Source organism: Cucumis sativus, chromosome 5 (assembly GCF_000004075.3).
Source record: "Cucumis sativus cultivar 9930 chromosome 5, Cucumber_9930_V3, whole genome shotgun sequence".
NCBI classification, from domain to species: domain Eukaryota; kingdom Viridiplantae; phylum Streptophyta; class Magnoliopsida; order Cucurbitales; family Cucurbitaceae; genus Cucumis; species Cucumis sativus.
Window position 1 is genome coordinate 109309 of NC_026659.2, and position 27360 is coordinate 136668.

The 27360-nt window shown below is 34.4% G+C and overlaps 5 protein-coding genes across 17 annotated transcripts; 2 read left to right on the forward strand and 3 right to left on the reverse strand.

Moving 5' to 3' along the window:
• The first annotated feature begins 1219 nt into the window (after nt 1–1219).
• On the forward strand, nt 1220–6425 carry LOC101206391 (GTPase-activating protein gyp7). The gene is made up of 5 exons (XM_004145898.3): nt 1220–1897; nt 2966–3101; nt 3191–3240; nt 4468–4521; nt 4669–6425. Exons 1-5 carry the CDS (start codon nt 1710–1712, stop codon nt 5912–5914), a joined length of 1674 nt encoding a protein of 557 aa, XP_004145946.2. The 5' UTR covers nt 1220–1709; the 3' UTR covers nt 5915–6425.
• Nucleotides 6426–7088: 663 nt separating this feature from the next.
• On the reverse strand, nt 7089–9267 carry LOC101207109 (cytochrome b5). The gene is made up of 4 exons (XM_011656289.2): nt 8924–9267; nt 8690–8782; nt 7643–7709; nt 7089–7531 (listed from the first exon to the last, which is right to left on the reverse strand). Exons 2-4 carry the CDS (start codon nt 8774–8776, stop codon nt 7281–7283), a joined length of 405 nt encoding a protein of 134 aa, XP_011654591.1. The 5' UTR covers nt 8777–8782; nt 8924–9267; the 3' UTR covers nt 7089–7280.
• A 245-nt stretch (nt 9268–9512) lies between these two features.
• On the reverse strand, nt 9513–12481 carry LOC101206625 (glucan endo-1,3-beta-glucosidase). Of its 2 annotated transcripts, XM_011656290.2 has the most exons (4): nt 11580–12481; nt 10502–11481; nt 10090–10399; nt 9513–9945 (listed from the first exon to the last, which is right to left on the reverse strand). In XM_011656290.2, exons 1-4 carry the CDS (start codon nt 11743–11745, stop codon nt 9920–9922), a joined length of 1482 nt encoding a protein of 493 aa, XP_011654592.1. In that variant the 5' UTR covers nt 11746–12481; the 3' UTR covers nt 9513–9919. The 2 variants fall into 2 exon arrangements, with proteins under 2 accessions (XP_011654592.1, XP_011654593.1); XM_011656291.2 differs by lacking the exon at nt 9513–9945 and having other exon boundaries at nt 10257–10425.
• A 170-nt stretch (nt 12482–12651) lies between these two features.
• LOC101207351 lies at nt 12652–14719 on the forward strand. 6 transcript variants are annotated; one of them, XM_011656297.2, is made up of 3 exons: nt 12652–12866; nt 13065–13424; nt 14493–14719. In XM_011656297.2, the coding sequence occupies exons 1-2, from the start codon at nt 12802–12804 to the stop codon at nt 13375–13377; spliced, it is 378 nt and encodes a 125-aa protein (XP_011654599.1). In that variant the 5' UTR covers nt 12652–12801; the 3' UTR covers nt 13378–13424; nt 14493–14719. The 6 variants fall into 6 exon arrangements, with proteins under 6 accessions (XP_011654599.1, XP_011654600.1, XP_011654597.1 ...); XM_011656298.2 differs by having other exon boundaries at nt 14498–14719; XM_011656295.2 differs by having other exon boundaries at nt 13065–13408.
• Nucleotides 14720–14892: 173 nt separating this feature from the next.
• On the reverse strand, nt 14893–20378 carry LOC101206156 (WD repeat-containing protein 44). 7 transcript variants are annotated; one of them, XR_969425.2, is made up of 9 exons: nt 19961–20378; nt 18304–19543; nt 18123–18213; nt 17845–18002; nt 17703–17754; nt 16999–17081; nt 16777–16870; nt 15682–16644; nt 14893–15516 (listed from the first exon to the last, which is right to left on the reverse strand). XR_969425.2 is itself a non-coding variant. In XM_031886280.1 (9 exons), the coding sequence occupies exons 3-9, from the start codon at nt 19453–19455 to the stop codon at nt 15992–15994; spliced, it is 2283 nt and encodes a 760-aa protein (XP_031742140.1). In that variant the 5' UTR covers nt 19456–19543; nt 19693–19697; nt 19961–20378; the 3' UTR covers nt 14893–15991. The 7 variants fall into 7 exon arrangements, 6 of the variants coding, with proteins under 6 accessions (XP_031742140.1, XP_011654594.1, XP_011654595.1 ...); XM_031886280.1 differs by adding an exon at nt 19693–19697 and having other exon boundaries at nt 14893–16644; XM_011656292.2 differs by having other exon boundaries at nt 14893–16644.
• Nucleotides 20379–27360: the final 6982 nt, after the last annotated feature.

Consider the following 27360-nt stretch of genomic DNA (forward strand, 5'->3'; position numbering starts at 1 on the left):
ATTATAATTTTCAGTTGATTCTATTTTTGTCAAGAAAAAAACTCTGAGGTTGTATTTTTCCCTAAAGGGTTAGATTGAAATAACGTTATCTAAATTGGTACAATCTAACTTGTCAACTTGAGTATATTGGTTAAAGTATAAGAATTCAATCAAATCTCTTTCAAAGAGGATTCATCATAAAATTGTGGATAAATGAGATGAAATTTGGTATGCTATAGTAAAGAAATCAGAAATAATAATTGAAAATTGATTCTGATATGTTATTAATTCAAGGAAGAACCAAGAATCATGTCTTCTAAAACTTTGATAGCCTTCTTGTGTGAATATACTTTTGAACAAAAGGGAACACCTTTTTCTTTTCTATCATTTATTTTCTATCCTTTTTAAAACCAGAGCGCCCCACTTTGTTGACTCTTCTTTTGAAAAGAAAAAATAAAATGAAATTTGTTATTCCAATCCAATCTTTGTTTCCAATTGAGAGCTTCTAAGGCACATCCATCTCTGGAATTGCAAACTCCTTGTAAGAGAAATCAATTAACTCTCAGTTCAATAACTTTGTCCATTCAATTCTTTCCCCTTTTGTATGATCCAACACATTTTCCCCCTTTTTCCTCCCTCCTTCCTCTTATAATCTCCTTCCCTTCTACTCTAAATCATTCTTCTTTTACCACCCTTTGACCTTATTTTTAACTTAAACGAAAACCAGACATATAACCCCTATATATATTAGAATGGTAAAATTACAGTCACTGACGCTTAAAATCTTGATTTTCAAGAAACAACCGAAATGGATATTAGTCCAAAAGCATAATAATTAAAAGTTGGTCAAGAGGTCCAAGGAGGAAAAAAAAAGCAAAAGTAATGAGGAAAAAAAAAACCTCTTCTTTTTAATTTTAACATTGATGGATTAAATTTATAAACTTTTTTTTGGGAAGAAATGATGAGCATAAAAACCCAACAAACAAATCTAAATCTTGAGCATTATTATTAATAAAAACTAAAACTTATTCAACCTAATGAATCAAATCACTCCCACATCTTAATATTGCAATAATTAATGTTCCTTCCGAAATGATTTCCATTGTAAACTACGTCGTTTAGCGAGTCACATCCATTTCGGACAAATTTGTAATAAATTTCATAATTTAGTGATTTAAAAAATATTAAATTTGTAAAAGAGTAGTTTCGTAGAGTCTTCTTTCTTTCTTTCTTTCTTTCTTTTTTTCTTTCTTTCGTTCTTCTTTCTTTCTTTCTTCTTCTTCTTCTTCCTCTTCCACTCTCTCTCTCTTCTTCACAGGTCACTGGTGAGAGAGAGAGAGAAGCTTTGGTTTTAAAAAGCAAAGGAATCAAAGCAGTTGGGTTTCTGTTGGCTGTGGATCAAAGAGAAAGGGCACTCTTTTGTCAAAGGGATAACCCCACTCCTCAATTTCCACTACATGTTCTTCATCATTCCCTCCCCCTCCTCCGGTTCCGGCGCCGGATTTGGATTCCGGCAAATGTCTTTCCCTTTCTCAGCTACTCCCTTCCCCATCGCTCCCTTGCCGGACCTCTTCCTGTTTCTGGCCCCATTTAACTCTTCATCAATGCCATGACAAACTTTTCATTTCACAAATCCATATATTTAAAACCCTAGTTAGTGTTAGTTAGGCTTAAAGGATTTACCAAATATTACCCACCCTCATTCCGCTCACTTCTGTATACCATACTCAATGAAAGCTCTCCGGAGAACTCAAACTTCTTCCTCATCCAATTCCAATCCAAATTCCAATTCCAACTCCAACTCCAACTCCAACCCCAACTCCAACTCTTCTTCTCCTTCCTCTTCTTGGGTTCACTTGCGTTCCGTTTTAGTGGTTGTTAGCTCCTCCTCCCCATCTTCATGTTCTTCCTCTGATCGGTAAGTAGCTAACTATTTTAGCTACCCTTTAATTGGGCTTATAATTTTATTTCACGATTTAGATCTCGATCTTTAACTGCCTGTCTCCTGCTTTTTATGGTCAATTTCAGTCTGATCAAGCTATCTTGAAGATCCCTGTGCTATTTATTCCCTTCCCTGCTTTGGTTCTATTTTCAATTTTATTTTAGCTAATCGTTGGCGGTTGAATTTGATGGGTGTGCCGACGATTTTTTACATTGTGTTTGTGGTGGATTTAGGCTATTTTTAACTTCTTGTTACAAACCTTTTCTTTGAGGGTCTTGATTAGCCACAAAATCTGCCTGATTATTTTGATTAGGTTGGTACCGCCTTTGTATGAATCAAGTTGATTACATTTTCCTTTACGAAATTGAAGGGTATTTTCTTCTTCTTTTCCACCCCTCTCTTGATTCAGCTTTGGCAAGAAATCGAGTTTTTTTACTTTTCTTTCGAAACCTTCGGAATGGAATGGATATAAGCATATTAGGGACAGGATCGCCTTTACCGTGTAAACGTGGCTAGAAAACCCTGCTTGAGGAGTCAGTAAGTTATTGTGATCCTGATGTCATGCATCTAATTGGGAGATTTGAAATTATCACTCTGGATTCTTGTTTAAACATTTCGTTGCAAAGTTGAGGAAAGTGGAATTTCTCAACCTCTTAACTCAGAAGGAGGATACTTGTCTTGTTTTAAAATTTATGTTGCAAATATTATGAGATCAGTTACTGTCATCACAGAAATAAATAATTGAGTTGGGGAGGGACTACTCAAGTTATCTTTGCTTTTTTCATTTTGTTTTAATTTGTTCCTTTGGTTGTTGTCCCATGTATTTTCCTATTTCTTGATAACTGCTGGTAATTTCAACATGTAATGGCTAAATTTTCCATCATTGATAATTTAAAACTTCAAGAAAATTAAACTTGCAGTGTATTGAAATGTTGATTCTTGTTATGAAGCCATTCATTCTGTTGCTTGTCTGGCAAAGTTGAACTTTTCTGAAACAAAGGACTCCTAGAATTTTCTTCTTAATGGTTTTGCTTTCAATTTCAGGAGTCGTCTCAAATCACCATGGTCGCGTAGAAAAAGAAAGCATGCACTTTCACCTCGACAGTGGAAAACTGTGTTTAGTCCAGATGGGAAACTCCGTGATGGTGGAATTAAGTTTCTAAAAAAAGTTCGCAGTGGAGTAAGTCAAAGCTATCTTCTATAGTCTACTGCTTTTTCTAAGATCTAGTGGTAGTTTCGTTATCTCAACTCATGCAATCTGTGATGTAGGGTGTTGATCCAAGTATTCGAGCAGAGGTTTGGCCCTTCCTTCTTGGAGTGTAAGTGATACTCACCCTTACGGCTTCTATCCATTACCTTCATTATTAATAGCCGACATCTTTGAATATTTCAGTCATCACTGAAATTTTTTCTTACATACAAGGAAAAAAACCTTTGTGCTATAACTATAAGTAACAATGGTCCAAGTTACCAGTACCAGTACCCCTGCTATAACAGCATTAGGCATTTTAGAAAACTTCTATATTTTTGAAGAATTTTTGAAGTGTAGGAGAACTTAAAACTATTCTCCAACCTTATACGAGTCATAAAGAATTCAATCCTTTTGTGTGTTCTCACTGAAAGTGCCAGCCTCTTCTATAATAGCATTAATCACAGCCTTTTCTCATTGGGAGTATTAGCCCGTTATAAAGCCTCATGGTCCTAAAGGTCTGAGCATGTTGTCTTGACAATTTTATTGCTTGAAGTCGTTATCAAAATATATGAATATTTTAAAATGATGTGTCATTGTGTCCTGCACATTTCCTAACTTATTGGTGGGATGACATGCCAATACGCACCTTGTATTATGTCTTTCTTAGATGAGTCATTTATTAATAATGGTTGGGGTGACTTTGTTGACTTGTCTTATATCATACCATGGGGGAGTACGTTTTCCTTGTCTCACAAAACACATATACATACAAAGAAAATGAGAGGTTGATCTTTTCAGTTTGCTTCAAAATGTCTGATTAATTCGTTGATCTACACTTTCGCTTGGATGTATATGGATTGGAATTTGTGAATGGAAGTAGATAGTCCTTCATTGGTTCATTGTCTTTTAGCATCAACTTCAATGTATTTTTTCATTCATTTGAAATTCCCTAATTCAGTCGTGTGAGTGATGTATATTACTGGGTAGTATGTACGTGGACAAAGACAATATTAATTAAGATGGGGAAGTTGGGCCCTCGTAAAGTTTTGGTCCTTAACTTCAAAGAAATGTTAGCAGGATTCCATTTTACGTGATTTGCTCAACCAGCTATGAGCTTTCTCAGAGATAAATTGTGTTTTATATTTTGCTATTAGTTATATTAATATTATAGGCCTGCAATTGATCGACATAGAGTTTTACCAACCTGTTCAAATCTTCAATGTTATTAGGATTTTTTCATGTCTATGTTGCATTAGAAGCTCTGAATTTTTGTGGTAATTCAAATTCTGAACCGCAATTTCTACTTTTTGGTGGGGCATAGATTTGATTTGACTGATCCCATGATTTTTAACAGCTATGACCTCAAGAGTTCTAAAAAGGAAAGGGATATTATAAAGACTCAGAAAAGGTAATTGCTATATATTTTTTAAAAGTTTTTATTCAGTATTTTGGATCTTTTATGCAGTACTTTAGATTGTCAGAAGATATATATCTCTCTTTATTGACATCCATCTATGAGGGGCTTTACCTTACAATTTAAACCTGTTCCGTGCAGAAAGGAATATGAAAAACTCCGTAAACAGTGCAGGCGGTTAATAAAACGTAGAAATGAAAGCTCTAAGTGGAATGAATTTAGGGACATGATTGATGTCGGGGAAGATGGCTTCCTTGTCCAAGACATAGATTCTCCTAGTTCTGAAGACGTGGTTAGTGCCAGAGAATCCCTTTCAAGCGAAGAAAGGTGCTCCAATGTTGAATTTTTAGATGAAGCCTTCTGCTCTTTGTTGGAAGGGGAGGGGAGTTCAAGACGGATCACAGCTGATAGTTCATTGGTACTGAATTCGGACTCCTCTGACTCAGACTCCTCGGATGATCTGGATCTTAGTCAGACCTTTCCCTCCACTGATGGAATGGAAGAGCCCTATCTAGATATGACGGCCAAGGAAAATTCTTCTCCCACTAGGACTGAGGTCTCATCAAAGCTCCATAATAGTGAAGATTTTGCAACATGGCAGCGGATTATCCGACTTGATGCACTTCGTTCTAACTCAGAATGGGTACCATACCTGTCATCTCAAGCACCAGTTTCAGATGGCAGAGCTAGGCGATGTGCTGAAGCTGTTGGTTTAGTTGATTACGACCACCTAGAACCTTGTATGATTTTCCATGCCGCAAGGCTTGTGGCAATTCTTGAAGCATATGCCCTCTTTGACCCTGAAATTGGTTATTGTCAAGGCATGAGTGATCTACTTTCTCCTATCATTACTGTGATTTCAGAAGATCACGAGGCATTCTGGTGTTTTGTTGGTTTCATGCGCAAGGCTCGCCACAACTTTAGGCTTGATGAGGTTGGAATTAGAAGGCAATTAAACATAGTGTCTAAGATTATTAGGTGCAAGGACTCGCACCTTTACAAGCACCTGGAGAAACTTGAGGCTGAGGATTGCTTTTTCGTTTACCGGATGGTTGTCGTGCTATTCAGAAGGGAATTGACATTTGAACAAACGTTATGCCTGTGGGAAGTGATATGGGCTGACCAGGCAGCTATAAGGGCTGGAATAGGGAAGTCTGCATGGAGTCGGATTAGGCAAAGAGCTCCACCAACAGATGATTTACTGCTCTATGCGATTGCTGCTTCAGTACTACAGAGAAGAAAACTTATCATAGAGAAGTATAATAGCATGGATGAAATTCTGAGGGAATGTAATAGCATGGCTGGGCACCTTGATGTGTGGAAGCTTCTCGACGGTGCTCACGATTTGGTGGTAACCTTACACGATAAGATAGAGACGTCCTTCTAGTAAGTGACGGGTTCATTTCCATTCCAGTTTTTACTAACTTGTGGGTGTGGTGCTCTTGGCTGTTGAGGTCCTGAAAAAGGTTGGGAACTTAGGCCATTTCATTATGCTGCCGCGTAAGTGCAGCTTACAATGAAAAGCTCCGAAGTTAGAATTGCTGTTTGGAGCATATCATAAAACCTCACAAGTTATGACATGTTAGCAGCAGGGATTCATTCGAATGATGAAGAAAACCTGTTGGCTTTTGTGTTAGATTCATTCAATTGAGAAGATAAATCAGTGAAGTTTGTGTGGGATGATATGATTAGAATAGAGCCGTGAATCAAATGATTCTTGTAAACACTTGTTTTCATATTAAAACAAACTTATCAACTCGCCATTCCTGTGTTGGCGTACAAACATGTCACAAACTAGTTATGCCAGCTTTGCTTTGTGGTATAAGTTATATGAACTTCTGACTAATTCACCATTCATAAATGTATCATTTGGACGGCTACCAACCCTCTGTTTGTGACATCTTCAAACGTAAGTTTAATTCAATAGTTTTTTTAAGGCAGGCATAAGAATTAACCTACCTACTCCACAACATTACAACTTATTTCTTACACTATATCCTAGATAGACTAATGCAAGTGATTAGAACAGAGTGGATCCATTGATTGAGCAAGCAGCCGAGTCTTCAAAGCAGAATTTATGGCGATAGTTTCAACTGATAGTTTCAACTCATAGATTCTCGAATGAAAACAACCGTACATAATTTGGCAAGGAATAATACTTTACATTTAATGTAAGGTAGCATTATATCATATGATAACAAAGATTATTTATAATCCATGACAGCAAAGGGTTAATAGATAAAGTGAAGTTGCCTAATAACAAACCAAACCGTCTAATAACAAACCAAACCATAATTGCTTCATTAGCTAACCATTTTGTTTTTGTTTAGTTGAAATTTCTATAATACTACTTACAATTTCCTTCCTATGGTTTAAAAAACTAAAATTGATTTTGAAATTTGGCAAAGAATTTAACTACTGAGTATGCAGATGATTCTATAAAAATAAGTGAAAATATGCTTACTTTAGAAAACAAAAAATAAAAAGCAAAAAGCAAAATAACAAAATAGGGTTGATTTATCATTAAAGAGACGAGCAGAGCAATAAAGGAAGGGGGGAAAAGGAGAAAAGAAAAGATAGCACATAGCTTTACTTATTATTAAGGAGAATACAAAAACCGATGAGAGAACTCTAGTCTACGACCAACCCCGACATGAAATCACATGACAAGAAGATAAAGAAGAAAAAGAGAACGTTCTTTCTACCAAATATAATCGATATGAATATGCAGTTTACCCTCCAGAGGGTTTTATTTATTCATTCTTGGTGTAGTGTCGAACAGCAAATGCCAAACCCAAAATCAAAATGGGAACCAAAAACTGCAAGATCTTGATCACAAACTCAGGTGTCTTATCTGGGTTGTGCTGTGATTGTTGTGATGGAATGAAAATCTTCTTCAAAGGAACCGTTGAAGGATCAATTTCTCCGATGTAATATTTGTCCATCATTTCTCTTGCTGAATCGCTGTGCCCAACATCTTCGAAATCGTTTGTGGCATCTTTTCCTGCAAAACACAATTAGTAACTGTTATCATATCCATCCTAATCATCATTCGCAATGACCTCAAAGAAACAGAATCAAGTGTTTGTTATTATAAGGGAATTCCGAGGATTACCAGTTGCTGACAATAATACTTCATCACCTCCGGGATGATCCTCCATGAAAGGAGTTACATCATAAACCTAAAGTAAAGGCCATAAGCAATCAAACATGAGAAAAGAAATCTCACTACTTCCACTGAAAATAAACTACTCATACAAGCCAGCTTAGTATCTCGTCATTTTGAACAAATGGTCCCTAAGGCATTTGGTTCTGGAAAATTTAAGTGGTTTTTTTAATATTGAGTCAACCCCAAACCATAGTGGTTGGGGCTCAAAATATCTTAACGAGAGCTGGTAAAGAATTTCTAAATTACCTCATCTCTAATTATCACTATTTTAAACTCAGTTTGGTACCCAAAGCTCTCGACATTCACCAAGAATGTGACAAATTTAATATCTCTACAAGGTAGCCAATAAAGGGGTTTAAACCAATCACCATTTTGGTTAACCCCAATTCTTCGACAGCATGCCAACCCTTGGGATGGGTATACTTCTAAGCATAATATAACAAGCAACTCAATGGAAGTTATGATTTCTTATGGGGAGAAGAAAAAAAATCTTAAGACTCTTTAGTCAATGTCAGACCTTTATATAGCCTTCGTACACTACATATAAGCGGCATACCAAATAAATCAGGACAATACAAACAGAGCAGAAGGAAATGAGACTAAATTATCTTTTGTATTAAAGGTATACAGAAGAAAAAATCTATTATATGAATCAAAACAAAGAAGAAAAAGGAAGAAGATATTCGAATTTGAGTATCTGTGAACAAAAATATGAGAACGTGCATGCAAAGGAATTGAACCCCCAAAGCTACTGCATCTATATCAAAAACTCTTTTAGTGGATATTTGATGAGAATCCACAATCCAGAGTTAGGAAAGAGTTAAAGCCCTTAGCCACAGCCATATGTTTTTCTTTAGCAAGGGCTTTTGGTTTTCCTCGTCCAAAAACATAGGACATGCTTTTTTTGCCAACCAAATAAGAAATAGTCAACAATTAAACCAGAACTGATCGATCTAGTGATGAATAAGAAGAATCAAGTAAGAGAGATCCAACCTTCCCAGAGATAACAAGCCAGCAATCTTTGGTTTTGTTGTGCTTTGCCACTTCTTCGAAAAGATGAACCTTCGGATCCGAAGCCATTTATGCCTGCAAAAACCAAAATTAAGAAACCCCCAGAAAGAAAAGGGATCCAAAAGCAAGTATAGAGGCATTGGAAAGAAAGAGAGCGAGAGAGCAGAAGAAAACAACAGAAATTGAAATGGGTGGGTAAGAAAGAAGGAAACCTACAGCTGGGAAATGGGTGAGAGGGAACGTGTAGTTCGGATCCTTGTTTGCGGCAAAGACCGAGCGATTACAGAACACAGATGGGTTCTTGATCTTAAGTTGGAAGAATTGATTTTTGCTTTTCAATTCTTATTAATTCTAATTAAGGTATATAAAGGGCGGCAAAAAGGTGAAAAAGGTAAGTGGGGAAGCATTTTACTTGTAATTAATGGGGAATTTCCTAATCGAAGTTTTAAAACATCAAAACATGTGGTGTGGGACTCAATCACCCCTATGCCCTATGGGTTTCACATTACATTGGAAAACTCCTTCTAAGTTCTACCAAACATTTTAAACCAAAAGAGAGGATGTTCAAGTTGGATACCATTCTCCAACTTTGTCTTCTACCTTATTCTTTTTCTTTTAACTCTTGCTTTACTCTTATTTTTCACCATCTATAATCATTTTATTGCAACTCTTTCTTCTCAAAATTTTCATTGTTAAATCAAATTTGTATAATATTATTGAATAATTGAATTGGAATAACAATGAATTACAAAATAAATAGATTTCAACAACACATAACAATAAAACGATGCATAAGAAAAAGATGTAGGAAAATAATAGTTGGAATAAACCCTAGTTAAATTTTAACATTTGAGTTTGTGAAACAATCCGCTGAAGAAAACATTTCCAAATCAAAACTATTACATGATCTGAGTTAAAAACAAAAACCCACAAAGAGTTAATAGGTTGAAGAGATACCCACAGAATACCCTAAACTTAAATTATGGACTAGAGATAGTACATAACAAGAAAAGACTTTTGGATTGGAGATAGAACTCACGAATCTATCTCTAAACATCTCACCTTCTCCACCTCTTCAACTGCGTAACTAAATAACTTTTTTTGTTCTTCTTTTTTTGCTAAACTAAATAATACAAAGGAAACAAACAAAAATAAGTAATAAGAGAAAGGAAATAGGGGTGATTGGGTTGAGCTCCCTCCAAATCTCCCATTTTACCAATATTTGCACTTCCCATAACCTGGAAAATTAAAACAAAAACAAATTGCTAAAGAAAATACCTTTGTGAATAATTAAATTACAACAGAATTAGTCAATGAATTTTGACTAATTAAAAAAAAATCAATGAGAATGAGAATAAAAATAAGAATCTTATGGGACTTACTTGGATCCACCGTGGTTAAAGTGCCGGTTTGGTCAAAATCGCAATCAAAATCGTTCCCTTCCGTGGCTTGAAAGTAGGCGTTCATGACGTAAGCAGCATGGGCTCGGACCGTATTAGGAGCAAAACACGCCCCATTTTCTTTTATCGGCCCACAGTCCAAGCCCAACCCACAAACGTAATCTATGTTTCTCTGCAAGCCCTCCTCGCTGGCCTCACTTTTGGGCAGGCACCACCTTTTACTTTCACTCACTGTGCTTGGGCTTGGGCCTTCAACTTGACCTTGATGGGCTCTCGGAGTAGCGGATTGAGCCTGTTAGATCCAAGTCCACAACAAACCTATCAACCAACATGTAACACTAACCATCATGATTATCAAAAACGTTTTAGGGTGGGTTCGAGCTGTGGCAGCTACCGTGGGCCGAAGAATCCCAATCTCATAAACCGGGCTCAGATCTGGTTCGAATAGCCCAAAGTTCCTTTCGCCAATTGGACCCGGTTTGAGATTCTCATTGAATAAAGCGAAAATGTATGTCTCGAAAGTCCGGTTCGGCATCAACGGCGTCCCTTTGCCTGATACGACATGTCGCATCAGATTCCCATTGTAATAAGCAGCTTCTTTTGGGCCGACTCCGACTTGGGTTGGATCACCCTTTGAAGGCCAGCCCGTTTCGGCTATCACAATATCGAGATCCTCAAAGCCCAAGCTTTTCATCGCGGAATAAACCGCGTCCAATTGAGCATCCAACATATTGGTGTATAGAATTCCTAAATCCGAGTCGAACACGCCGGGGTTCGGCCGGAAGAGCGCGTAATCTAGATTGTCAGCAGTGCAGGCGAAGAATGGATATGGATTCACCATTAATGGCGAGTTTGTTTCTCTTAGGAAGCTCAGCATTGGTTTAATTACGTGTGTATCGTAGCCTTGCCTGAACCTTGCAGTCGACGGCGGGGTTGAGTTCGACAAAATGCCGAGCGAGTGGGGCGTTGAGATTTGAATCCTTCTATCCAAGGAGGCTTCAATGAGAGCTGTGTGGAGGCTCTGCATTGCTGGAACGAGGTTGGCAATGAGCAATTTATTGGCGGTGGATAAGACTTCATTGCCAACTAGAACGCGAATGATGTTTGTGGCAGGGATGTAGGGTTGAATGTTGAATTTGATCCATTCTTCAGCGAAATTTGGCTTCACTAAGCGGGGTATTTGATCATTAGGGATTGTAATGGATACTGAAATGCCGGTATGAGCGAAAGCTCGTAAGATGTCGGGATCCGCATCGAAGAGTCTGACGCGATCGATAATTGTGTTATCCAAAAGGAAGGCTGCAACTTTAGAGGGCGGAGGGAGATTGTCAGCCACCGTGCCGTAATTGACTCCGATTGATCCACCATTAACTCCTGAAGAAAGTTAAATGTTTTTATAAAGAAAAAATATGATAGTGAAAACTGAAAAGAAAAAAAGCACATAAGAATAATGCATGATGTAATTGATTTACCTTGAATTTGGAAGAGTGTTGGGAGAATTAGAAGGAGAAAAGTGGGTAAAGTGGAAAAGTAAGGAAGAAGAAGGTGGTGTGAGAGAGTGAAAGGAGAGGAAGCCATGGGATGGATGGAGGTGATGAAGATGGATTTGGAAGAAGATAGTGAATTTGGGTGTGGCATTGGCCATTGTTGAAGAAGTAACACATATTCAGATCAGATGCTTTGCTTTGGGATTGGGAGAAGCTTAATGTTCTTGGTAATGCACTTCAAGCTTCTTCTTCTTAATTACTTCTTTTCTTTTCTTTTTTTTCCTTTCTTTCACTTTTTGGATTAATTTTTTTAAATAAAAATAACATCCTGAGCATAACAAAAATTAGTAAGAGGGTATTTTTAAAAAATGGGTGATCATGTAAGATGTGATGTTATTATTCAAAATATCTCCCTAAGCATAATTAAACTTGCCTTTTTCTCCAAGCAAAGGAAACAATAACCTTTTCTTGTCATTGTGGAGAAGGAACCTAGGAACCAATTGCTGCCAAGTTGGTTCATTAGTTGATTTATTATTATTAATAAGACAAAAAAACATGCATGGTCACCATTACTATGAAATGTCAATCTAAGTTTTAAGATGTATACCATCATTTAAAAAGTTAGAAAATTAAGATATGAAGTAGTAGCTAGTACTCTTAGAAGTTCTTTTTGAAACAATTATATGTATACATTAATAGAGAGATGAAGGTGAGGGGATCAAATTGCATTTTACACCCATTGTTCTTGTCACCAAAATAATATTTGCTCACTCAGCAATTCTTATGATTAAATGTGACCTTTATTGAAGACTGTGTGGCTAGATAATATTCTAAGCTCGATAAAAATTGTTTAAAGGATGAAATGGAATGAAATTGTAATGGATTTTAATTTTAAATTCAATCTCATTTTTGTTTCATTTTAATTCTCTTTTTCGTCGTTTTGATACTTGGTTACATTCATGTTTCCAAGATAAAAGTCCTTTAACAAATGGATATACAGTGATTTATTTGTTTCAATTACAAGATTACAAGAAACACATCCCTTTCATTTATCAACTAGAAGAGGTTAATTTATAATTAAGAAAAAAAGTAGTGTTGTAAAATAGGTAAACAAACAAAGTTGAAGGAAGAAGAGACTTAGAATCAAAGTTAAGAGATTGGGAAAACATAGGCATTATCAAAAAAAATTAAGATAAAAACGGAGAAGATGAAAAAAGGAAACAGAGAAGATTTGGATGAAATGAAGAATGAGAAAATGAAGAATGAGAAAATGTTGGGTTTCCCTATTTTCCTTTAATTAGAGAAAAAAAATTGTGAGATGAAGATTTTGTTGTGTTAAAAAAAGGAATTGAATTGGTCATAATAATCTAATAATAGAAATTGAGAAACGAAGAATTAAAAAAAAAAATGTGCTGTCCTGTTAGACCCATCTTCCATTGTGTTGGCTGATTTTGTTGTGTGTTTCCGCAGAAGATCCAAGGCAGGCAAGAAGAAGAAGAAGAAGAAGAAATCCCCCATACCCATGGAGAATCAAAGCACCTGTTTGTCCTATGAGAAGCTCAACGGAATGGCCACTTGGGTCGGTACCAGCGTTGCCTCCGCCTTTTTCGCCTCTCTTGAGCGATGTTCTTGCATCAATCTCTCCACCTCCGACGACCACGAAGATCCCGAAGAGGCCCATGATCGCCCTCTCATGTACTGCACCTCCACTTCTTCCTCCGTCATTCGCAGCTTCGAACCCCTTCCTCCCCCAGTCAATGATGTCGCCAATCTCCCCGTTTGACCGCCTCTCTCTCTTTCTCTCTGGATCTGAGGTCCTTTCCAAATTAGGTTTTCTTCAGATTTCTTGCGGGATCGGATTGCTTTTCGTTTCTTTTCTTTTCTTTGTTCTATGCTGTTTTTTTTTCCTGTCCCTTTTCCTTACTTTGGAATTGAGGATTTCGTGTTCGATCAGTTTTTCTTCGTTTGTTGATATTTATCCTTCTTTTCTGTGAATTATAAATTGAATGTTATAATAATAAAAATTAACGGAAACAAATTGTGTCTCTTATCTTTGTTGGTAGTTTCTCATCGTTGTTTGAGATTCAGACCATTCAAAATTGAGATCTATCTTTCTTTGGACTGCATGAAGCCTGAAGAAAAATTCTTAAACCAATGACCCAAATTGAATTGGGATTAAGATGGGATATGGTGTTACTGATACTTAATCTGACCATTGGATGGTTTCAAAAGTCACCCGAGTTTCTGCTTGGTGGTGGGAATATTTCACTTTTTCTATTGAAATTGTGCAGATGCAGATCTGAGCTTTCTTTCTTTCTCCCATTTCTGTTTTTTTTATAAAAAACAATTGAAAGCATGCAGTTGTTCTTCTGATTACTCATTTCCGAGCTTTGTTTCTGCCTTTTTTTTTCTTGTTCTTGGATGTTCATGAGTCATAATGCAGTTAATGATATGGGATGTCCAGGAATTGGCTAACATATTCTGAAATATGATTAGAAGCAGTTGGAAAGACAATTTTCGTACTGTTTTGTCATTCATTTTCATGGATCTCAGACACAAAACACCTCATCAATTGTTATTTTATGTCTGAAAACAGAAGGCATTGTAATATAATATTTGATCAAACAGAGAAGAGAGAGATAGAGATCTTCTCCAAACTCCAAAGCAGAATAAACAATATGTGTGTGTGTGTATCAATATTTAAACAAGCATGAATGAAGTTTGTTCTTTGGAATTTAAAAAACAAAAGTGAGAAGAATGGAAGATGTTACATGTTTCTTTGTCTGCTTCTTGGGATTTGGAATTTAGATCTCAAAGTCGTTTAATTCTTTTTTTTTTTTTCTTTTTTCTTTTTGTCAGTACAGCTAATTGATTCTAATCATTTGGCTTCTGATTCAGTGCAGGAACATGGCCACATAGCTTGGTGGTAGCAGAGAGCTTTAATAGAAATGGCAGAAGAAAACAGGGGGAACAAGGCAACTGCAAATAAACACCTCTTTAGTTCACTATTTTAAATACCTCATACATTGTAAAGAATATTTAGATTGTATTCACTCATAGAGAAGCCAAGAACAGATCTTTTTCTTTATATATATATATATCTTGTAGTCCTCTGTTTCTTAAAAGTAACTGTATAAATCATTAGAATATGATCAAATCCCTTTCAGTCACAATCTAATCATCAACATCAAATTCCTTTCCTATCTCCCTTATTTTTTAACAAGTTCCAAATGGTAAATTCTCAGAATTTGTTGGCATTATATTTGCTTCACTACCATTACAAGATGGGGAAGAGAGATAAGTTCATAAGAACTTCAAGTCTTCTCAATCTGTTTGAACTTTCAATTCTATGGTAGCTTCTATAGAACATCTTTTACAAGAGAAGGGGAGAAAAAAAGAAACATAAGCCTCCTGCACAGAGAGCTTGTGTATTTACAACAGATGGAAACTCGAAGGATGCTAAATAGCTTATAGCTTAAGCTCATAACACCTGTCCTAAAGATGATGTTGTTGAATGAAATAAGTGAGAATAATACAGCCTATATAGTATATAATCTCTGTTAGCAAAAGGGTTGCTGCAGACTTGTGTTAGTGTGTAACAATACAGCAAGAAAGCAAACAAAAAAAACTTTTTTTTTCTTCTCTTTCAAATTCAAAGACCAGCCTGGCAGGTAAAGTCTCATCAGATGAAAACGACTGACTAAGTTTGCCCCACGCTCAAATCCTCATGTCTCTCGTCGTCTTGATACGAAGCAGAAGAAGAAATGGTCAAAATATCAAATCAATAAAAAATGGCCCACAAGATATAATGGCATATAACCAATTCTTCTTCAATGAATTCAGACCACCAATCTTGATTTCCTTGACCATGTAAGAGCAGAAAAAAGCAAGAGGTAAGAGGTCCTCCAAGCCCTGTAGTAACCTGCATCGTTGAGACAACTTCTCGTATCAATGTTATTTCCCCCAATACATGAATGACTTCACATGTTTGTTACTGGCCAGCAGCAAATACTCAAATCGCAACATCATAAAGTCTATGATTAAACTGCCTAGAGGATGATTGACAAGAGAATCCAGGTAAGCTAACCTTGGCCACTAGCTGATTTGAAGCCGTTTCCTCTATAGAGAAGCTTCTTCCATCAATTGTCATTTCCATAAACTGACCCTAGAGTATCAGAAAATCTATAGATATGCTCGAGGAAATTCTGAAAACGGTAACGTATCGATTATCAGCACATATGATTGTGTTTTATTGCAGCTGGTGATAACATTGGTTGGTTGATCATCTAAAATGAGATCAGGCTTCCATCATAGCTATTACTCAGCCAGGAGGCACTAACATGTGAAACACCACAATATGAAGAAATCACTTCATGTACTTGGAAAATCCTAAAATTTCATATAGGTACAGGCAAACCATAATTGTGAAACGACCTGATTCGTCCATCCCATCCTGCCGTCACGATAACCAGACCCCATGCATGAGAACTTGATGTATTTTGGCAAGACAACTTCAGAAATTTATACCGAGATTTATGCATCATAGATGGTTTCGGTAGTAGGCTTGAGGTTGGGAGCTTCTCCTCCGGCCAAGTTGCAGATCCTTTGGGGAAGGATTCTAATAACTCTTGGCTCAAAGAGAAAAACGCAGGTGATGGAAGGGGGAAAGTTTCCGATGAGTTCCTTTGCATGCCAGGAAAATGTCTTTCACCAGCCTCTGTGTTACATCTCAAACCGTACCATGGTACTGCAATGGAAGCATTGGAGGAGAAATATTCATACGACTTAATCTTTTTCACAGGGGAAAGAACGGCCTCGTTTTTATAACTGCAGTTCCATACATATACATTAGAATCCCCACTTGCCGAGATGATATGTTTCCCATCTGAGGTAAATGATGCAGACGTCTGGTTTCCAGTATTACAAGGCCCTGAACAGAAAGGACGAAACTTGCTTATGAGGGCACATGGAAGACAGGATACGACGAACGACACCATTTGGTTTAAAAGCAAAATCTTCATAATCGAAACCAAACAACCAATCAAGCTGACTGTAACCACATCAAATCAAATCACACTGATCATACACAATGTAGTAAAACCTCCCAACCAGAACTAACCATGCTGTTGATACTTTATATAATGAAGATGTCAACAACAAGCAAGGATAGACAGGTGCATACCCTTGTACTTCTGAATCACATTAAGCCCTTGAATAATCCGGATTCGAGAGTCAGCAGAGCTCACCATTATTCTGCTTGAATCTTCTGCAGAATACTTGTGGCCAAAAGAAAAAGAAAATAAAAACACGTACAAAACATTAGCATCTTGATCAATCAGACCAAGAAACTGAAATGTAAACATAACATCTAAACGTGAATAAGAAGATTACTTGAAAGAATTACCTGAAACCCCGTTATTTTCTTACTGGGCGACTTCTTTTTACTGGACAAACATATTTCGCCATCTAATTCCAAGTTATTATCACCTAACCAAAACAAATCAAGCGATCAGTTTAGACAATCTTACTCCAAGGTCAACATAACTTCACAACTTTATAGTTCATTTCAGTGATAAGATAAAATTCAATTGTACTCTAGAATCCATTTGTATCAAAGCAAAAACCAGGTTGTTGTCACTTTTATGAAGAATATTCTCCTCTTGCAAGTCACTTTTATTCACAAAATCTTTACTAATTACTCCTCCAATGTAATAGCAACTTGATACCCAAGCTACACATTGAAGCAGATGTATGGAAATATTCGTTTATTTCCATGCAAATTTTCAGACAATGGTATATTGATGCCAAAAAGAATTCCCATCATCTAACTACAAAAACTTTAGTGCGAAAAGGTTTTCTTTTCATAGATATCACAATGTCAGTTCTACATACGAATTATTTAATAAGCATAGTGTATGGAACTTAGCATAAATTTCACAGAAGCTAACATATACAGCTCATATCATTCAACATCATTCATGATCATACACACACATAAAGGCAGCAGGCAAACAGACCAATAGTTCATTATCACAATAGATTGGGAGCAAAACGAAGGACAGAAGATAAGCCTGGGAATGGGAATTCAAATGAATATAACTGACGTACCTATTACTTTAAAGAAGCGGCAAGTACCATTTATGGAGCCAACAATTCCTCCCTACATTGTGAAAATGAAAATACCATTAATGGCTAAGCAGATTTCCTAATTACAACTTCTAAACGATGAAAGAATCAAACAAGCACACACCCGTCCATCAGGATGATAAGACACTGCAGTGACAATTTCCCTAATGTCAATCCAGTCAACAACTTGACAAGAAGGAATTCCCCAAATGCGGATCTTTCCATCTATTGAACCACTGATAAAGTAATTTTCATCCATGGGATTAAAATGAACACAAGTAACTGCAGCCAACATGGAAAAAAGTAAATAATAATTTAAAAAGAGAAATAGTGAGAGCTGCACGTTAATAGTTTGTAAACAATTTTGTTCACTCTATTAACAAAAAGGATATACAAACTCACCATAATTACTATGTGAAAAAACTCTGAGACAATCATCAGATCCCAATCGCCAAAGTCTGACAGTTTTATCAATTGATGATGACAGAAGATACTGCATATGAGATAACAGTACAAGTTTAACATGATGACCAATTCATAAGCATGATTTAGTTTCTAGGAAATTCACAGCATCACTACTTACATTGTTTTTTGACCAAGAGAGATCCAAAATATCACCAGAATGTCCATGGAACTCGTGCAATGGCCTATCCAATATTCTGAAGATTTTAGGTGGAAAAATTATACAAGCTGATTCCGATGTTTTCCTCAAGGTCATTGAGTTAGCCAACTTCTCTTTCTCCACAAGCAGGGGCTTCAACTCTGAAAGACGATTCACTGTGAAGTAAATGCAGGATGGATCAATTTCGGGGATATCAGATTCATTAGATCTTTCATCTTCAATCACTTGCCACAATTTAACAATCCCATCATCACCACCAGTAGCAAGATACTGTCCATTTGGACTAAATTTCATTGTCAAAATAGCACCTTCATGAGCCTTGATATCTTGTCCCATATACATGGCTGATAGTTCCTTCAAATGCTTCTTGCAATGGCGAACTTTCACCCTTCGAACTCTCGACCCTGCAGCCGAATCATCATCAACTACCAATCTTGTTGATTTACCATGCTTATCAAAAATGCAGGCTGCTGATCGCAATTTCTTAAGCCAACGTTTGTTGACTCTTCGTGCTGAACGCGATGGGATGTTTACTCTCTCAGCCTCCATCTGCATCATTTGTTGAAAAGATGGCGAGGAACTAGAAGTCTCCTCAAGCTCTTCAGCCATTGCAAACCGAACAGAGGGTTTTAGATCCCCATTTTTCCTGCCGCATTCTCCCTTAATCACATCATCCCTATACAGAACGGTATTGGTTGAAGCCATCTCTGCAAGTTCAATATCATCAGTAGACCAACATGAAATCGAAGATCTTCCTGAGCAAAATACATCTTCAAAATCAGAGGATTCAACCCCAGAATTGTCCCTCAATCTTCCTACATCCCCTTCTCTCCAATCACAGCCCAGAGACAGAGAATTCCCATGACAAGGAGGAGGAGTTCGATCTAATCCCATCCCCATCCATGTCAAAAACTTCCTCCGACGTTCATGAACACTCTTGGGGCTCCGATTCCATACATCGTAAACCAAACTCCCATCGACCCAATTGTTGAATCTGGGATGAGAATCAAAGGCCGCCTCAATACCATCGCAATTGGGTTCAGATATCGAAGGAGCATTGATCTCTTGGGCATCAAAAAATGGGCATTCCTCATCCCCGCTAACGCTACCCATTATTCCTCACAGTTCAACCCATGAAATCGCCTCAAGAACACGGCATTATATGCGGGAAGAAAATGTGAGGAAAAAAAACGAGCACCCACTACACAAGAATCCAAAAAAAAAAATAAAAGGAAAACGCAGATCAGTCTAAGAGAAGAAAAAAAAATTAATAAATTATATAAAGAATGACAATGATTGCAGTAAACCGAAAAAACAAAAGGGGTGGATCCCAAGCGAAACCCATTGAACCTGGTCTAGCAAACAGCAAACAAAAAGAAAAGATAAGAAAATGTTTAAGGAAAACGAGAAAGCAATGGAATTGTGAAGTAGAGAAAGATTTAGCAGGCATGAATGAGTCAATTAGCACAGTAACTGGAACACCAATAAACCAAAAATCAAAGATCAGAGGAAAAGAGGTGAAGGAAATGCGAATGGAGAAAGAAGAAAAAAAAAGGATTAATAAAGAAAATGAAAAGTAAATAATTAAAATAGGGAAAAGGAGGAAAAGGTTTCTTACATGGGGATGAGGATTGGGAGAATGGGGAATTGGGTTTTTTCTATGAGAATGAGATCTGTTTGAAACTGAGGAGGGAGGAGATCGAAGCATCCATGGAAATTTGGAGCTCTTTTTGGACTCTCTCTTTCTATATCTCTCTATAGCAGAGAAAGAGCAGTACAAGAAAGGAACACTAATTATAAAATAGGGAAATTATATGAATTAAATTAACAACAAAACCCATCACAAATCACAAACAAAACAACAACAATATTTTAAAAATAAAAACCTTTTTATTCTTTTAATTTTCTTTTATTATAAAGAAAATAGGAAGAACTAAGAAGAAGAAGAAGAAATAATGTTAAAACAGGAAAGAAGAAATTAGTTCCTCGTTATTCGTGGTTTGATGGACCGCGAAACGAGATTCCAAGACTTGGTATGGTATGTTTGTGCTCTCTCTCTCTCTCTCTCTCTTAAAAATTTATTATTATGGATTAATTTGTGGAATATAATTTTTTTGTATTATCAAATTTCACGACCCACATCACACTATTCCCATTATTCACTTTAATGATTCCTCAATACTTCACTTACAAAATTAAATAAACAAACAATTCCTTTTCATGAATCAATTACTTTCCAATGTACTCTTCCCAATTTAACTCATTCATATTCCCTAATCAAAATAATTAATCACATTATCAGTTTCATGATCTCAACCTACATCTTCAGACTTCAATTCCTTTTTTTTTCTCTTTCAATATTTACCTTTTAAAATTATACCTAATAACAAACAAATTTGTGAAAGAAAAAATAACTTTTGGATGTTGTTCATCTGTTGTATTTCAATACTGTTGAATTTTATAATATATTTGAATTAGTTGAAAAAAGAATATAATGGAAATAGTTAATGAATGTGTCCATTGAATGGGTAAAATTTGAATAAATGCAATCCCCCCCCAAAAAAAAAAAAAAAGATTTAAATTAGTATCATAAAAAGGCATTACAAAATCTCGTTGGATTTGATTAAGAAAAATGGGAAAGATTTTTGGTTTCTTGTGTTCTCAAAATTGCAAAGTGGTAGTAGGTTTCCAAAATTGTTGCTTCCCATTTCATGATTAAGTCATCACCTAAGACTTTTGACCTTTGAATTCCATTCAAATTAGGAATTATGAATATATATTCATTCACCCAAATAAATCTCTTCCACTTTCACTCATTTTTATTTATTTGGCCCCTAACTCAATATTATATATACTTCTGTGTGGTTATGAACTGCTCTTAAGGAAGTGTATGAAATATATATTCTAACCAAAATGGAGAGGAAAATACAAATAAATTTTTATCTACATGTTAAGTAATTACAACTTTTAATGCATTATTTGAGTTCCAATTTAAAGCATATAGATTCAAGAGTATCAATTTAGTTTCAATTAAATTGATTTTAATTTCATTTTACTCTCTAAAATCTTAAATTTTAAAAGCTTCCATTTGACCCATGTCCTTATATACCAAATTGGTACTTTAAAATTCAATTTATAAGATTTAAAAGATCTCAAATACATATTCAAATTTAAAATATGTCCTTAATTGTTTTTTTTTTTTTTTTAACTTCTGAGGATTGTCTACTAACTCCACAAAATTTCAACTTTGTTTGGTAGGAAGTCTCCTACTTTTCAATTTTATATTAACAAAAAAAAATTGAAACTTTTTTCAAATGGAATAGAGAGAATTTAATAGATTTTGGTATAAGTTTTTAAATAGTTTTGGCATTTTATTGTTTATAAAAATTTCCATTTATATACCCTTAACTTTTCTCATTTTTTATGAGAAATAATATAAAACAGTCGTCATTAAATTAAATTGAAAGTTCACAATCTTGTAAAAGAATTAAATTTTATATTCAATAAATGAATCAAATTCTTTTTAAAAATCAAATGCATAGATGATTTATCACAAATAAAATTGGAAATTGAAAAGTTACAAATATCAAACAATTCAAAAGTAATTGCTTGAACTTTCAAAATATTTAAAATGGGGTTTTAATGAAAAAGAATGGCATTAAGCAGTAGAGAAGTGAATTTAAAAAAAAACTTAAATTAAACATAAAGCTTAAAATGAATAAAAAAAGTGGCGGTGGACGATGACCGACCGATTAGGACTGGTCAACGATTACAAAATTGACGGTTCACCGCTGTGATTTGTTTTTGAAAAAAGGTACGAAATAAGAACACAATGACCAAATTGCCCTTGTGATTTTGCAAATATAGCCTCACAAATACGCTCTGTCAAGTCAAAGCTGTCAGTACCCTTTCTGGGATATGGTTCTCATCCATCTCTCTATCTCTCTCTCTCTGCCCATCAATTTCATTTACCTCAATCATTTTCATTTTTTATTTTTCTTTTTATCAAAGAATAATAATAAACATTAATTTAATAAGTGATATGCCATTTTCAAACTACTTTTCAAGTTCCAATTGTTGTGTTTTCTTAGTTTAAAGAGAGAAATATGTGTGATATCATATACTACTACCTACTTCATCATTCTATAATAGTTGACTATGCCATATATTTTGTTCCTTTTTTTCTTTTTAATATTGGGTTCAAAATTGTCATGCAGAAAATTTATTTTGTAACAATCAATTTAATACCAATACCAAGAAATGCTCTTACTTAAGATTACAAATACCAAGAAATGTAGTTGTAAAATAACATTAAAAAAAAAAAAAGACCATGCATTATAATTAGTTCCTGTAAATCAATAAGGGTCTTAAGAACCCTAAATCTTAGGGATTTTCAAAGAGATTCTTACCCTTTCTTCTTCTTCTTTTTAATAATAAGGTTTTAGAATGAATAATGTAGTTTTATTGGTAAAGATGTGTATGTATTTGAGTTTGTACCTTAATCACATTATTAATTACATTTTGCGTTTGATCTAAAGGTTAATATGTAACGTTAACTATTTTCTTTTGAAACCTTAAATGTATTAACGAAATTAGATTTAAACTATAACTATTATATACTAATTACGGATTAAGATAACAAAACCTCTTCTTATCATAGTAATTGTAAGGTACTATTGTCCATATTAAATATAAACCCACGCGACTTTATTTTCGAAACTATCTACAAGCTAAGATTTAAAGAAAAGAAGATAAATGAAATGCCACTACTAACCAGAGGTGGGTTTTGTTTATTTTGAGTAAATGAATACTAGGTTAGCTAATAAAATTTGCATGTAGTATTAAAAATACAACTGATCACATTGAGAATATATATGGACATTATGATGATAATAAATTTGCATAATCACAAGAAGAATATTTAGTAGTAGAACCTTTTATTAGCTCAATAGGTTAGTGTGTTCCCTAGAAAGCCATACAATCTCCCCAAAAGTCTAAAAGTTAAACCTACTCTTGTTCCCAATTAACCTAACAATTTACAAACACTTGATTTAAAAGGGGAAAAAAAACTCTCCTCTTTTTGCCTTTGGATCATCATTTCAAAATGTTGTCATCATCTTTCTTGTGCAAATTAGCTAAAAAGTTCGGCTAATATGAGACAAAATTTGGTGTCTAATACCAATTGACATTTGGCAAAAAGTTAGGCAAATTGGATTTTAATCAAGAGGGCAAATATGTATATTATTATTCATATAATTATCAATTGAAACATCTAAATTAAGTGAAAAAACATGTATTAGCAGATATTTATATCAATTTCTTAGAGAAAGAAATTAATTAGGAAAAATAAAATTAGATAATGGGTTTACAAGTAGTCTTTTGTTAAAGGAGAGGCACACATGTTTGATGGTGAATTGCACAAGTCATATTCAATACCCAACAATAAAGAGACAAACTTTTTTAAAATTTCATTGAGATTCAACCCCTCCTTCTCCTCCATGGCTCAATCCTTTCATATATTATAATAATATACATTAAATCTTCTATTTACTTTTCCCACTGATTAAGGGATCCATCATTGATATTTACAATTTCCATTCATAAAATAATTGATTTACATCTTCATCTCTACTTTTCTTTTAATCGATTTTCTTCACCCCTCCTTTTCCCTCTTTAATTCAAAATAATTCATTTGAAAGTTTTAACAGTGTTGTTATATTTAAGCTAAAAATGACTCTAGCTGGAGACTAAATTACATATTCACCATTTTTGTTTTGTTTTAAACAGTGTTTAAATATCTCATTTCCCTTTTGTTTTTGAGACTTTGTTAACATATTGAAATTATAAGTAGAAAGTATATATGTATAGGTACATGTACATGTACATGTACATGTGTGTGTATACATAAGTATAATAAATTAAAAAAAATAGATGAGGAAAAAGAAAAGTGGGGTTAAGAAGAAAGGCAAGTGATGTGGTGCAAAAGGGAAATGTTGTAGTTTAAAGTGTTAGCAAAATAAATGATAATGGCATCCAACCTCATCATTGCCATGTGGCTTCACTTAATTTCCTTCTTTTCTTTTTTCATATATATTATAAGGGTTTATGATTTTTGGTTAACCCAAAAAGCCCAATCAATCAACCATTGCATATAGATGCCTAAGCACATGGTTTTGCATTTTCCATGATATATGGGTCTTATTGATTAATCCTATTAAGCCAAAAAGAAAATTATAATTTAGATACAACTTACATAGCCAACTATATATAATAACCTATTTTATTTACAAAAAAAGAAAATTATTTGCATACAACTAATTAGCAGCAATAATATAATGTATTTTATTGAGAATAATTATGAATTATGTAATTTTAATTAAAAAGGATGTGTAGATGAAGCTTTGTATCTAAGATTGGACCACCGTCAATTAATGTGTTCCTTAAATATAAAAATATATAAACTTTAATTTCTCAATTATATTATATAGCCAAATATGTAAGCTTGTAAATAATAATTTATAGGGTAAACTCTACCAATTCAATTTTCAATTTTAGGCCATTTGTGCCAAATATAAGTCCGATCCTCTAGCTAATTATCATCTACAAAAGGTGTAATGAATTCCTAACCTATTTGTCATTTTAACTATGACATTGATCATAAATTAACCTATTTTGGATATAAAGAATCAAGGATTTAGTTATGAAACATAAATTTGAAAATTAAAAAAAAAAAATCAAATAGACATAAAATAAAAAGCTACTAATTAATACATTCTAATGTTTAGAGAGAGTATTAAAACATAAACATGATAGTTCATGCACAATTTACGTATAGGATATGATTTATTATATATTTTATGAGAATTTTATAAGAAGATGGTGAGAGAATATAATTAAGATGATGTCTTAAAAGACACAAAAATCTAAACCAAGATTTTAGGGTTAGTAAACAAATGATAGTTCATGGAATGGAATGAAAGAGAGATGAGTGAGACATCTCTCTCTCTCTCTTTGCTTAATTTGCAAATTGTATTTACACAGTTATTGAATGTAGAGTTGCATGCATGGATTTGGATCATACCCTCAAACTACTATGAATTAAATTACACAAATTTTGAGACTTTTAGATACCCAATGTTTCTTCTCTCTCTTTTTAATTTAATCTCAAATTCAGATACCAATGGATGAAGAGCATATATCCAATTTGGATGTGTTTGGATTATTAGAAAGAAAAAAGAAAGGTTTATTTATTTTTCTCTAATATTAAAAGAGGTTAAATTTGTTTGGTATAGAAAGTGTAAGAAATAGAAAGAGAGGCCACACGTTTGGTTTGTAAAGTCGCATGAAATGCCATTGTGTAATTGATTTTGCTTTCTTCTTTTCTTCTTTATTTATTTTGTTTAATGAAATAATAATAATAATAAAAGTTGGAAATTGACGGCCGACAGCAATTAATGAAAGAGAAAAAAAGATGATGTCTTCACCTTTCCCTTCGTGGCTTCAACATCATCCACTCTTTTTTACTATTAATAAATTAGTGTTTGTGTTATATACCTCTCTACCATTCTCTTTTTCCATCTTTCTAATTCTAAACTTCAATATTTGAACTCATAAACAACAAATAAAATGAATATTTAGACTACTAATTTCACCTTATTAGTTGATTAATTGAATAACCAAAACATTCCATAACAATGCTAAGAATAGATGTTAATTGAATATATATTGTATGTTGATTGGTAAACATCTCAGAGACAAATGAATGAATGAATTCACGGTGCCTAGCTAGAAACATTATTATTAATTATCTTTGTTCATATTTTGAATTGAAATAAGAATTATGGAGGACTCAATAATAATAATAATAATAATCCTTAGGTTGGTGGGTAAAGTGAAATGATGAAGAGCCAAAAGGGGTTGGGTTAAAGAGACAGAATGTTGGAGAAATGTTTTGTTTTGTATTGATCAAAGTGTGTTTAAAAGGTCAAATTGTGTTAGCTAATCATATCAATTTTCTTTCACAAAACACTTTACACACTACTAACTTTACTAAATTAAACCCCATCCTAATTATATTGACTAATCTCAATTAATATGACATATATTGTCATTTAGCTGTCCATCTTAAATTTAATTAGTTGCTTGTGTCTTGTTTTAAAGCTCTGCTTATAAATACAGAAACCACTTTTTTCTTTTTTCTTTTTGCCTTTCAACCGTATACATAATTCATCAAATCACAAACTCTCTCTTTCTTTTTATCACTAACATACGTATATTCATTTTTTACGATAAATTTTGTCTATTTTACAATAAATTTAAGTTGCTACTTATTTTCTGACGTCAGTGTGTATTTCAAACAACTTAATAACATCAGTAAGATTCTTTCATTTTTGTATTCTATAAATAAACGATATAACATTTGTGTACAATATTATTATGGGAATTAGGTTGAAACCAATAGTCTAGAGAGATAAAGAAGATGGGAATTAGGTTGAAACCAATAGTCTAGAGAGATAAAGAAGCCTATAGATAATGAGAGAGTCTAGAGGTAGCTCAAAGAATGCTCATGGAGAACTTAAAGAGATAGCTCAAAGAATCTATAGGAGATCCTTGAAAAAACTCATTTGACCTATAAGAGAGCTTAAAAGACTCATTAAAGAGCCTAGAGTAATCTCTAAAAATTTATGCAAGAACTTAGTGGTAGCTCAGAAGACCCATGAGTTAGTGAGCTTAATTAGAAGTAGTACAGTTGTAGTCACATAGAGAAAATTGGTAGATCCATGACAAAGAACTTTCCGGGACTCGTGCTTATGAACCACTTGCAAGACCCATGGAGGGGACTTCTGTCACGTGGGGACTTTGGCATACCTATGGAGGTCTTTGAGCAGTTGAGAGTTTGAAATTGTCCAAACTCTCAATGAACAATCCATAAAAGAATCGTTCAAAAGTTGCTCATAGATAATACTTAAGCATACACTAGTTACAACATCAAAGTGGTGGTAGCGTAAGTGACAATTC